We start from the raw sequence: 12,643 nt of genomic DNA, 5'->3' as shown, positions 1-12,643 counted from the left end.
TAGGACCAAAACACCAACAGCTAGCTACAAGGATGATGTTTACCTTCCTGTACTGTTAACAACCTGGCCTGGTGGGAGCACCAACATTGAGCCTTTGCCCGCTTTGGAGGTCACACAAGCTTTGGCTGCAGCCCGGACTCCTCTGCCAGCCCTCACTTCTCCATCTGGTTTCTGGAAGACATCGGGAAGACTCAGCTAAATGAACATTTTGTTTTCCCCTTGCTGGCTCAGCCTGGGATTGCCGAGACCAGGGACTCGCAACGTCTCTCGTGCGCCCCCGCGCGGTCATCTGCGAACTTGCAGGCTGCCGCTGCCTGCGGAGTCCAAAGGGAGCAAGTTTGGTGCAGGTGGCTGGGGTTTTCATTTCTAGCCTCTCCTGGTAGAAGGGAATCAACCTGCTGTTGAAGCATGTGGCCTGTCTTCATAAGCGTGCAGCAAACCAAACACCTGGCAAACCTCTCTGGTTAGAATCTTCTTATGGCGGTAGAAAACCAGTGATCAAAGGAGGGTTTGAAAGAGGGAGTAATTGTTTCCGTTATGGACATGAAACTCCAAGGCTGGGGAGAGAAGTCCTAGTGGTGTTTCCAGCGAGCCCTTGAGCTCTGGCTCAGATCCTTAAGCCATATTTTATTGATGCAGCTTTGCCTTCTCAAACGATCACAAATAGTGGCTTCATGAAGCCTGCTCTGTGGCTGAGGGGCTTTCAGGTAAGGAAATCATCTACTCACTAGTCCGACGCTAAGGGGAATGAGATGCAGGTAGGCGCTGGTGTGGTCCTCTAATCCCCCAAGGAAACAGGGACGCCACTCCCACCCTTATGCAATGGCCCGAAACAAGTGTGTTGTGGCCTTCCCATTCCTGAAAACAACACGTTTTCAGTTTAATTCATGAGTCAGAATGGGGCTATCTGGCCTGCATTCTATTTGACAGCCAGAAAAGGAAGTCTGTCTGAGAGCAGATGGGGAAGTGGTTTACAGAGATGATGCAAAGCCTGCCTGCACCTGTTGTGTGATGCTGAGCAGGTTTCTAACTTACCTGGTTCTTAGTTTCCCCTTCTGTAAACAATAGGGACAATACCGATCCTGAAGTATTGTGAAGATTCATTAAGTTCCCTACCTGCCTCCCCCCTCCCTTTTTTTCATTATGCAAAATTTCAAACATACAGCAAAGTTGAGAATTTAACAGAGAACATCCACCAACAAGATTCTGTCATTAACACTTTATAAGACTTGTTTTACAACACCTCCTATCCATCCTTTAAAAAATGTATTTCAAAGTAAATTGCAGAGTGATTTGTAAAATAAATTGTATTTGGGGCACCTGACCTAGTCAATCTGAAGAGCATGTGATGCTTGGTCTCGGGGTCATGAGTTCGAGCCCCACATTGGGTGTAGAGATTACTAAAAAAATAAACTTAAGCAAAAAAATTGTATTTGGCACTGTGCCTGGCCACATATTTTAATTCAATAAATATTTGAATAGTTATTCTGTGCCAGGAACTATGCTAAGTGCTGGGGATACAAAAATGAGAAAGACATTGTTTTTGTCCTTAAGATATTCAGAATTTGGAGCAAACCAGAGGCAAGTTAACAGATACCTCTTCTCCCACCATCTAGTTAACATTATAAGGGAAGCTCAGGGTGTCCAGAAGCCGTGGAGAGAGACTTATCGGGGTCTGTGGAGTCAGAAAGCTTCCCTGAGGAAGTGGCATTTACAATGTTTATTTATTTTTGGGACAGAGAGAGACAGAGCATGAACGGGGGAGGGGCAGAGAGAGAGGGAGACACAGAATTGGAAACAGGCTCCAGGCTCTGAGCCATCAGCCCAGAGCCTGAGCGGGGCTCGAACTCACGGACCGCGAGATCGTGACCTGGCTGAAGTCGGACGCTTCACCGACTGCGCCACCCAGGCGTCCAGAGGAAGTGGCATTTAAATGGGTACTTTCGGGGCGCCTGGGTGGCTCAGTCAGTGAAGCGTCCGACTTCGGCTCAGGTCATGACCTCGCGGTCCGTGAGTTCGAGCCCCGCATCGGGCTCTGGGCTGATGGCTCAGAGCCTGGAACCTGCTTCCGATTCTGTGTCTCCCTCTCTCTCTGCCCCTCCCCTGTTCATGCTCTGTCACTCTCTGTCACAAAAATCAATAAACGTTAAAAAAAAATTAAAAAAAAAAATGGGTGCTTTCTTATAGTCCATGAATGCTGCTATATACGTGGTGTGCACATAACTAGCTTTACTCTATACCCCAGGGGAGGTAAGCCAACACTAGAGGTGCACCCCAATCAAGAATCTATGTCCAAAGATGGATAATTGGCAATTGAAAGACCATATGCTCCTGGGATGGCTTTAACTTTCATCAAAAATGAAAGGGTGCATTAATTACCTTATGGGTGATTTTTAAATGCATGAAATCAATGTGTTCGAAATCTGTTGTTGGTAGAAAGATGAAAGAGGCACTCCTCCCCCTTTGCTTCAATAGGGTCTAATGATCTAAAGACCAACACCTTCAGGGGATCCTGCTAGGTCTGGAACAATCAGTTCTGCCTTCCCCCTCCCACCTCCAGCCCGCCCCCTCAGGAAGCATTATTTATCTGATGGGACAGAAAGTCTGAATGTTGTAGCAGTTGCCTTGGGAGTGGAACTTTTTAAACCAGGTGTTTGTGGAAGGACCTAAAACAATTGCTCTTAACTCTGGCCACATGTTAGAATCCCCTGGGGAACTTAAAAAAAAAAAAAATCCTTGAGTCTCACCTTCCCTCCCAGGAGTCCCCATTTAATTGGTCTGGGGTGTGGCCTAAGCTTTGGGCATTTAAAATAGCCTCAGGTGATTTTAATGTGCAGCCAAGGTAGTGGCCTAAAAAGACAGATTGGGCAGCTCACTGAGCTTTCTGGACAGGTGGGGGCTGTGTGTTGTGCTGCGAACACATGTTTATATAGGCGGCTGACGACTTGCTCTGGATCCAACACAGCTCAGCAAGGCAGTGAGGGAGGAGGCCCGTATTCCTGTCTGCCTTTAACTTGTCGGAGGCCACTGGTATCTATCAAAAGAGCTTGGCGATTGTAGGGGCGCCTGGGTGGCTCGGTTGGTTAAGCATCTGACTCTTGGATTCAGCACAAGTCATGATATCATGTTTCTTAAGTTTGAGCCCGCATCGGGCTCTGCGCTGATAGGGCGGAGCCTGCTTGGGATTCATTCTCTCTCTCTCTCTCTCTCTCTCTCCCTCTCTCTGCCACTACCCTGCTGGCGCTGTCTCTGTCAACATAAATAAATAAGTAAACTTAAAAAAAAAAAAAAACTTGGCGATTGTAAATGACCACAGATAGGAAGGAAAAGGGAGAGTGCTCTAACCTTGTGACTCTCTAACTTCTCTATGTATCCGAGTCACCCGGAGAGCCTGTTAAAACACAGATTTCTGGGGCGCCTGGGTGGCTCAGTTGGCTAAGCCCAACTCTTGATTTCAGCTCAGGTCATCATCTCCCAGTTCCTGAGATGGAGCCCTGTGTTGAGGTCCGCCCTGACAGCATGGAGCCTGCTTGGGATACTCTGTCTCCCTGTCTCCCTGCCTCTCCCCTGCTTGTTCTCTCTTGAAATAGATAAAGAAACTTTAAAAAACAAGAAACACAGATTTCTGGGTCCTGCCCCCAAGATTGCAATTGCGTTGGTCTAGGGCAGAGCATACATTTGCATTTCTCCTGGGCGATGCTGCTGGATGTTGCTGAAGCTGGGTCTGATTACACCTGGAACAGCATTTCCTCTGTGTTAATGAACAATCTGGGCAAATTCCTAAGGGTGAGAGAGGATAAGAGAGCTGGGCTTTTCCTTGGAAGTCTTTTGTGACACGAGGGTTAATATGACTGCCGGAGACTTAGATGGAAGCTAAACATGAAGTGTTTCAAACACATGCTGAGTTTGGACTTTACTCTGAGTGCAGTGAGAAGCCACCTAATTAGGCCCACAAGTACCTGGGGGCCCCTGGGTGGTGGCATGGCAGAGGCCAGGTCTCAGTTGGCTGCTCCTGGGGGACCTGGGGAGGGGGTAGTGGTGATGGTGACTGCCCCACAGCTGAGGACACCAGAGCGGTCAGGAGGTTCCATGTTTACCCTAAGGCAAGGCCGTCCCTAAAGGAGTTGCAATCCAAAGTCCCATGATGTCTGGGATAGTTAATGTTGTATGTTAACTTTGAGGGTGCTTTTGGATAACACTGACATTTAAATCAGTAGACTTAGCAGATTGCTCTCGGTAATATGGGTAGGCCTCATCTAATCAGTTGAAAAGAATAAAAAGACTAGCCTTCTTGAGCAAGAGGAAATTCTTTGAACTTCATCTGCACTGTTGACTCTCCTGGGTTATGAGCCTGCCAGACTACGCTGCGGATTTTGGGCTTGCCAGCTTTCGTCATTGTATGATCTGGTTCGCAATCTTTAAAATCAGATAAATCATATTCCTCAGGATATGGGGACCATTGGAACCTATTTTCAAACAACTATCCTGAAGTTCCCAGGAAAAGAAATCATAGCTCTGGCCTTGAGGGGAGTTAAATACCAGCAGCAGCCCCACCTTTACTCCACCATTTCTTCGGTTCTCCCAGGAGAGGAAAGCTAGGCACGTGACCAGTCAAGCCATCAGGCAGTTGACTGTGCACCTGTCATCAATTATGGCTACTTTGAGAAGAAGAATGCATAAAGCAGAGGGTATCGGGGAAGTCCTACCTTGGAAATTCTTCCCAGGATGTGGAGATATATGGGGAGTTGATAGACCAGCTCTTTTTTTTTTTTTTTTTTTTTTTGTCAACAGCTAAAAGGTCTATTTTTCTTTGTTTTCTAGGCTTTGTCTTGAAAGTGCCTTGTGTTGTAGAGCTAAGTTAGGGAGAACTGAAATAAGCTTTAAAAATTTAGGCAAATTTAGAAGCCGTGTGTGGGTGCGCTACAAGAGTGCTAAATTGATGAATCCCACTGAGGTTTACTGAGGATCTAGGAAGAGAATCAGAGAAATTTTTGCTCCTGTGTAACTTCGCCCACCAGGAGTCCTGCTACTTAACAGTAACATCTCAGGGCCCAAGACCAAAGCTACTTATTTTCTCCTTTAAGTGACTGGAAATAGAAATGCTACTCAGGAGGGGTGGAAGTGAGTCTTTGACACATGCATGTGCATGCGCACGCGCGCGCGCGCGCGCACACACACACACACACACACACACACACACACACACTACCCTTCCAAACTTCAGTTTGTATTGGCATTGTGCAGTGAAATGTTTCTTTTTTAGTCTTTTTACTTTTAATTTAGAGACAGAGAGCAAGAGCATGGGAGGGGTGGAGGGAGGGGGGAGGAGGGGGGGGAGAGAGAGAGAGAGAGAGAGAGAGAGACATGGGGGAAGGGAGGGAGGGAGAGAGAGAATCGTAAGCTGACGTGGGGCTCATGGGGCTTGATCCTATGACCCTGGGATCATGACCTGAGCTGAAAGCAAGAGTCACAGGCTCAACCAACTAAGCCACCCAGGTTACCCCTCTTTCAGTCTTTACTTAAATATAGAGAATCTGACAATTCTCTGTCAAAAACTTTGCACTGGGATGGCAAAACTATAATTATTACCCAAATTAAAAATGTTGTGTTTAGGGGTGACTGGGTGGCTCATATGGTTAAGCATCTGACTTTGGCTTGGGTCATGATCTCACAGTCCCTGGGTTTGAGCTCTGTGCAGACAGCTCAGAGTCTGGAGCCTGCTTCAAATAGTGTCTCCCTCTCTCTGCCCCTTCCCTGCTCACATTTGGTCTCTCTCAAAAATAAACATTAAAAATTAAAAAAAAAAAATGTCGTGTTCAAAAGTCTATTCTGATTGACTTTAAATAGAAACATATAAGTATAAATAAAAAAATATAATGAAGTAGGAACTTGGAGCTAAAAAAGACGGACTGACCCAGAGGATTCCCTAAGCATGGGACCTCCAGTATTTGACAAGTATACCGGATAGAATTAACATGATGAATCTGACCTAATCTGTTTTTAAAGAGTCTCATCATCTGGGGGAGGAGACGGACTTCTTTGACAACAGATGGGCGGGAAAGTGTGTGGCTGGGTTAGAAGAGCAGTGGTCAGCGATTCCGAATCTCTGGAATGAAGGTGTGTGCCAGGTTAAAATTCCTTGCCAAAGGGCTGCTGGTACTTGAAGTGCCTTGCCTGGTTCTGGAGGCAGGAGAGCAAACCCACGGAATGGATCTAACTCCCCATCCTGGCAGCATGGCTGATGGTGGAAGCCTTGGTTTCTGTTCAGTTGTGGCTTTTTATTAGCACAGGCTCCAGTGCCTCAGGCTCACACCATTAGAATCAGTGACACATGTCGCTAACTGATTTGGGCAAAAGTTCTGAACTAAGCCACCATCAGAAATATGTTTTTTAAAGGTCAATGATTGAAATCAAATCATCAGCATACACGTATAATTTCAGGCCACTTCCATATATAGGAAAAGAGGTTTATTGCTAATGTTTATGTAATACTTAACTATGAGCCAGGCACCTCTACTACGGTCTAGACTTGGACTTTACTCATTATAGTACTTAGAAACTTCCCATCTCCACCCCTTTCTAACTGGAGAAACTAAAGCAAGGGGTAATTAAATAGCTTGGACAACGTCACAAAGCTAGTGAGTCAGGATTCAAACTCAAGAGGATGCCAGGACTTGCCCTCTGGATTATCATACTGGCTCTTTTATAAAGCATCTATTTTAGGAGTGCCTGGCTGGCTCAGTTGGTTAAACATCTGACTTTTAAAAAACATTTTTAGTGTTTATTTATTTTTGAGAGAGCGAGTGAGTGAGCAGGGGAGGGGCAGAGAGAGGGAGACAGAATCCCAGGCAGGCTCCTTGCTTTCAGCACAGAGCCTGATGGGGGGCTCAAACCCTGAAAACCATGAACCATGAGATCACAACCTGAGCCAAAACAAAGAGTCTGATGCTCAACTGAGCCACCCAGGTGCCCCTAAACATCTTACTCTTGATCTCAGCTCAGGTCTTGATCTCAGGGTTGTGAGTTCAAGCCCCATGTTGGGCTCCATGCTGGGCATGAAGGCTACTTAAAAAAAAAAAAAAAAAAAAAAAAATATATATATATATATATATATATATAGAGAGAGAGAGAGAGAGAGAGAGAGAGAGATGGGGTAGGGGAGAGAACACCTATTCTAACACCTGGCAACATACTTGCCATGAGATAGCTATTAATGGATTCCAGATTTTTTTTTTTTTTTAATTTTTTTTTCCAACGTTTATTTATTTTTGGGACAGAGAGAGACAGAGCATGAATGGGGGAGGGGCAGAGAAAGAGGGAGACACAGAATCGGAAACAGGCTCCAGGCTCTGAGCCATCAGCCCAGAGCCTGACGCGGGGCTCGAACTCATGGGCCGCGAGATCGTGACCTGGCTGAAGTCGGACGCTTAACTGACTGCGCCACCCAGGCGCCCCAATGGATCCCAGATTTTAATAGTACTGGAAAACTTTGTGAAAAGTTGGATTCCCCCCGGCCACGGCCACGCCCCGCCCTTTGGGAACAAAGAGGCTGAAGAAAAAGCCAAATCAGATGCACAAATTGCACTTTTTCATATATAATAAGACTCTATTTGCTCTTTAGGCAACTATACTTATTTATAATCTTTGGAAACAACTTACACATACATTCAGCAGTTTCATGTTTCCTGATTTACTTCCCTCTCATGCTAGAACCCCAATTACTATACTTAGATTTCCCAAATGATGAGGACAAAACAATATATGTACTATGACAGAACCACTTTCTTCAAAACATTCCCATCTTCGTGGCCTCTTGGCTTGTCAGTAAGTTCTGATGCAAAGAAGCATTTTTGGCAAGGCAATTACTTAGAGACGGAACCAGTTATGAGAATTTTGGTCAATTTACTGCAGTAAGGAATATAGAGCACAATTCTTGTATCAATAGACTTCTAATGGCATGACCTAAGAGGATTATGTGTGAGACACAACAACAGTATATTATTTCAAAATGTATATTTAACGGCCATTCCATCAAAATCAAGCAGAATCACATTTCAAAAGTATTCCACGAAGTCTTATGTGTGGGTGTGTGTATGCACACACGTACTTTTTATTTTAAGGTGCATTTTCAAGTTTTATTTGGGCTTCATTTCTTCTTGGCTGCCTCAGGGGTTCTTACAGGTACAATTAGCATAGAACTTCTGAGGCCTATAGCTTCCTGTGCACTGAAAGACAAGATCCTCATAACACTGCACATCTTGGATACATTAGAAATTCCACAAGCCATATGTAACTTCAGAAAACTCAATGCCAGTCATGGAAGACATTTTCAACATAAGATTTAGGCACTCTATACTTTGGAATAGCCACAAAATATTCCAACAAGAGTTAATGCACTTTGTGATTACATCTACTCAAAGATAAGTCTCAATTAAAATCTGTAATTATTAAATAACATTTTAAATTAGAGCCCATTACATGTTGACAATTACTGTGGACCATTTGCAGCATAGTGTTTTAGTTCAAAGATGCTACAATACTTCAATTACTGATCCTGGTACCCCTCTTTTATGGTACATTTTTTACAGAAGAACCTAAACTATTCACTGATAAGCAGCTCCCCCATTTTCCTGTGAATACCTACATAAGAATGCCCCTATTCAACTTTAAAGGTATTTTTGTATTTTCTGCTGTAGTTGCTTTGTTAGCATGTAAAACTTCGGCAGATGGGGGGCTTCCTGACGATCAGGAAACATTAGCCAAGTACCCATCACTGATTTTCAGGCTGAGTTCATTTCCACCGTCACTTTGCGGCTAAGCATGTTGCTCTATCCCTATGTTCCTACAGATTGTACTGCTAGCTTGACCGGTATGGAGCCAAGGGGAAGGATACTCAAATTTGTCACTCTACTTTGCACAAGTCCAAGGCCACCCAGGCCACATCTGACTTACGATCTCTACAGTGTGGTTGTCAGGCTTCCACCTCGTCTTCTGAAGACTGAAGGGTGGGAATGATGCCTGCCTACTGAGATGCCATTAACTCCAGATGAACTTCCTGGACTTGAAGGTAATTTAGCATGGTTAGAATTCAGAACATGGATGCTAATTTTCCCTGCTGAGAATAAGGTGCTTTTTCTCAGTGGTATACATTTATTTAGCTAAGAAAACAATTAGAAAGCCTTCCAGAGTTTTCACATTACAGTGTGCATATTGATTCATCATAATCACCAATGACTAGTTTATAAAGATCCGCCAGGGAAACGAATTTGAGACTTACTTGACTATAAGTCGTGCAGAAAAGAGCACAGTAATTTCCCATAGGAGAACTGGGTATTTTATCACGGGGATCAATGGTAAGTTAATTATACTACTAATGTTTTCTGCCATACTTGAAGAGACAATTAGCATATGTAAATCATGAGTGAGATGACAAGTTGCTTAATGTTTGTTTCTGTTCATCAGATGCCAAGTGAGCTTGCTGTTAAGCCTCTGAGTGAGGAGGAATGGGCAGAGAAGGGCACAAGAAATGAGGGGTTGTTAACTTAGGTTTCAGCAAATATAATCAGAACCAGCTACTACTAGAAGATAAACATGGATGTTAGATGCATATCAGAGAAGACTCATTCGAGTTTTGGAAATTAACCCCACCAAGAGGTGACGGTTGATTTGGGAACTTCACACGAAATCTAGCTTCCTCTCCTGAGCAGAGAGGGTGAGATGGGAAATGAAAGCGGATTCTAGTGGAGGCTGCTTTTCATCCTCTCTCAGGGCTTCATCTTCCTATGGGTATTCTACAATACCTATCTTGAGATTAGGACCCGAGGCTCATGACAGCACAGTTAAGGTTACAGTCCCTTTCTGGTGTTTTAGAATGGCCACAGCTTGCTCATGAGTGACACCTTCCAGGGTCTCGCCATTAACGGCTAAAATCTGATCGCCTCGCTTCAACCGGCCGTCATCTGCAGCTGCTCCCTACAAACAAGAAACATTCCAGTTTAATCCAGGACCACGCAGTTAACAAATGATATTAATATTAGGGTGTGTTTATCAAAAGAGTAACTTTAAAAACTACCAGTTAAAGTTATTTCTAGGTAATGTTTTTAAACTAAGAAAATTAAGAATGTAGGATGTGTTATTTGAATAATGGTTGAATAGTAACCATAATTATGCACTGTTTAAATAACATACTAGTAGAAATGTACTGACATTCACATTTCTTTTAATACGAGTAGGACCTTATTTCAATATTCCATACTGAATGGAATTTGAATGTCATATTCATGAATACCTAATATACTGACAAAGGCAGAACTGAATCTGGTGTTAAGTCTTATTGCCAGCACCATCATGATATAGGGTTCCCGTTGCATTATTAAGGTATCTTCCCTGCAGTGATTGGTCAAAAATGAGTGTAGCCTTGGGGCGTCTGCTGGCTCAGTCAGAAGAGCATGAGACTCTTGATCTCGGGTTTGTGAGTTTGAGCCCCGTGTTGGGTGTAGGGATTACTCAAACAAATAAAAAAAAGATGTAGCCTCTAGATGGGGTGAATTGTATAGTATGTGAATTCTATCTCAATAAAGCTGTTCTATATATAAATACACAAAGTGTAGCATCTCTGAAGTTTTGCAATATCATATTCAAAAGCTTCAGCTTATCTTTGATCATTTAGGGTTCTAAATGACTATTTTCATTATACATTCAGTCATGCATGGCTCCTCAAAATTGCACAAAGCAAGTGAAACTTGGGCTTTTTTAAATTCTAAAGCCAAGTACCTAAAAATACCATGATATTACTAGAAATACTTTGGATGGGTAAGGAAAGAAAAAACCTAGGAACAGATTTGTAGGAGGCTTTCTCCTTCTGTTGGGGTAACTGCGAAAATCCCTTAAAACATTAGTGCTGGAAGAATCCTCTAAATGGTGTTGAAGTGCTGGGGAAAATAATTAAGGCCCACAGGCACCCCTGTCCTGACTCACTCAGAAGCCAAACTAAGAGGCACTAACTAATGCTTCAGAGACTGGTGTCTACCCGCAGCATGGAGGTCCTGAGGTGATGGGTGAATTATCTAGACTGTCAAAACCGTGGAAAGGGTGGAATTCTGGTAAAGGTATAATAAAGAATATTCAAAACCATGTCTGTACTGGGGGGAAATACCAAAATTAAATAAATTGTAACTTCATTCAAATCTTTTTTTTTTTTTTTTTCTTTTACGAAAGTGTGTTAACTGCAACACAGACAAGATTAAACAACTTGTGGATAAAATCAGAATTACTTAGCAAACTTGATTTTATTAAATGTTACAGGCTAAGATTTGAGGGCTTTAGGAAACCTCAGATATCTGTGTAATTTTTTTTTTAAAGCATGTTAAGTTTTTCAAGTTTTCATTTTCAGTAATGCAAAACAGGATGACATTTCAACGTTCTGCGATTTGTACATTCTTTAACAAAAATTTTTTAATGTTTATTCATTTTTGAGAGAGAGCGATCAAGTGTACTTGCACAAGTGGGGGAGGGGCAGACAGAGAGGAAGACAGCATTTGAAGTAGGCTCCAGGCTCTGAGCTGTCAGCACAGAGCCTGATTTGGGGCTTGAACCCATGAACTATGAGATCATGACCTAAGCCAAAGTCGAGTCAGACCCTCAACTGACTGAGCTACCCAGGAAACTCCCAAATTTATTTCTTAGTTGAGCAAGAGAAGTATTAAAAGAAGCTTAGGGACACTAACAAGGTCACATAAAAACTCACGCCCTGTGGGCATCCGAGATTCAGAAACTTGAGAAGACAAACATTTTTAAGAATATATGTTTATTGTTGAAAAACAGGGAAAACATACAGCTATCGTTTCTATAGCTTCCAGATTCCTATGGGGGAAATGTTTAGCTTAGCATCAAAATTCATTTTTATGATGGACTTCAACATTTAAAAAAAAGAAAAAACTTGGGGCGCCTGGGTGGCTCAGTCGGTAAGCATCCGACTTCAGCTCGGGTCATGATCTCGTGGTTTGTGAGTTCGCGCCCCGCATCAGGCTCTGTGCTGACAGCTTGGACGGAGCCTGGAGCCTGCTTCGGATTCTGTGTCTCCCTCTCTCTGACCCTCCCCCGTTCATGCTCTGTCTCTCTCTCTCAAAAATGACTAAACATTAAAAAAAAAAAATTAAAAAAAAAAAATTGGGGCGCCGGGGTGGCTCAGTCAGTTAAGTGTCTGACTCTTGATTGGCTCAGATCACGATCTCATGGTTCGTGGGATTGAGATCCGTGTCGGACTCTGAGCTGGCAGTGTGGCCTGCTTGGGATTCTCTCTCTCTGCGCCTCCCCTGCTGGTTTTCTCTCTCAAAATAAATTAAAAAAAAAAGAGAGAAAAACTCTTTTGCCAGATTTTGGTTTACTGATTGTCTAAAGAAAACTTTTAAATTTGGATATACTGGTTTCACTCTAACAAATGAAAAAAGAAAAAGCCATCAAATGAGATTGAATTATAATAAACTCTATGGAACTAATAATTGTTTGCACTAGAATATTCTTTTATTGAGACTGAACTAAGTAGGCCATTAGCTAAGGCTTTAGAACTTTTTCTTTTTTTAATTGGGCTTCTCAGATTTAGCTGTGCCTTACTTTACAAACAAGGGTCTATTCCTTAAAAATA

At 43.2% G+C, this 12,643-nt stretch overlaps 1 protein-coding gene across 5 annotated transcripts in view; it reads right to left on the bottom strand.

Moving 5' to 3' along the window:
- Positions 1 to 7,998: 7,998 nt before the first annotated feature.
- PATJ (PATJ crumbs cell polarity complex component) overlaps positions 7,999 to 12,643 on the bottom strand; it is a 364,334-nt gene continuing 359,689 nt past the window's right edge. For all 5 annotated transcript variants that reach the window (XM_045477622.1, XM_045477623.1, XM_045477626.1 and 2 more), the window contains one exon: positions 7,999 to 9,972. In XM_045477622.1, the coding sequence (XP_045333578.1) occupies positions 9,826 to 9,972 (147 nt within the window). In that variant the 3' untranslated portion in view covers positions 7,999 to 9,825. The remainder of the gene's footprint in view (positions 9,973 to 12,643) is intronic.

Source organism: Leopardus geoffroyi, chromosome C1 (assembly GCF_018350155.1).
Source record: "Leopardus geoffroyi isolate Oge1 chromosome C1, O.geoffroyi_Oge1_pat1.0, whole genome shotgun sequence".
Classification (NCBI taxonomy): domain Eukaryota; kingdom Metazoa; phylum Chordata; class Mammalia; order Carnivora; family Felidae; genus Leopardus; species Leopardus geoffroyi.
Note: the sequence above shows the minus strand (reverse complement) of the source record. Positions and strands in the feature narration are given on the sequence as shown.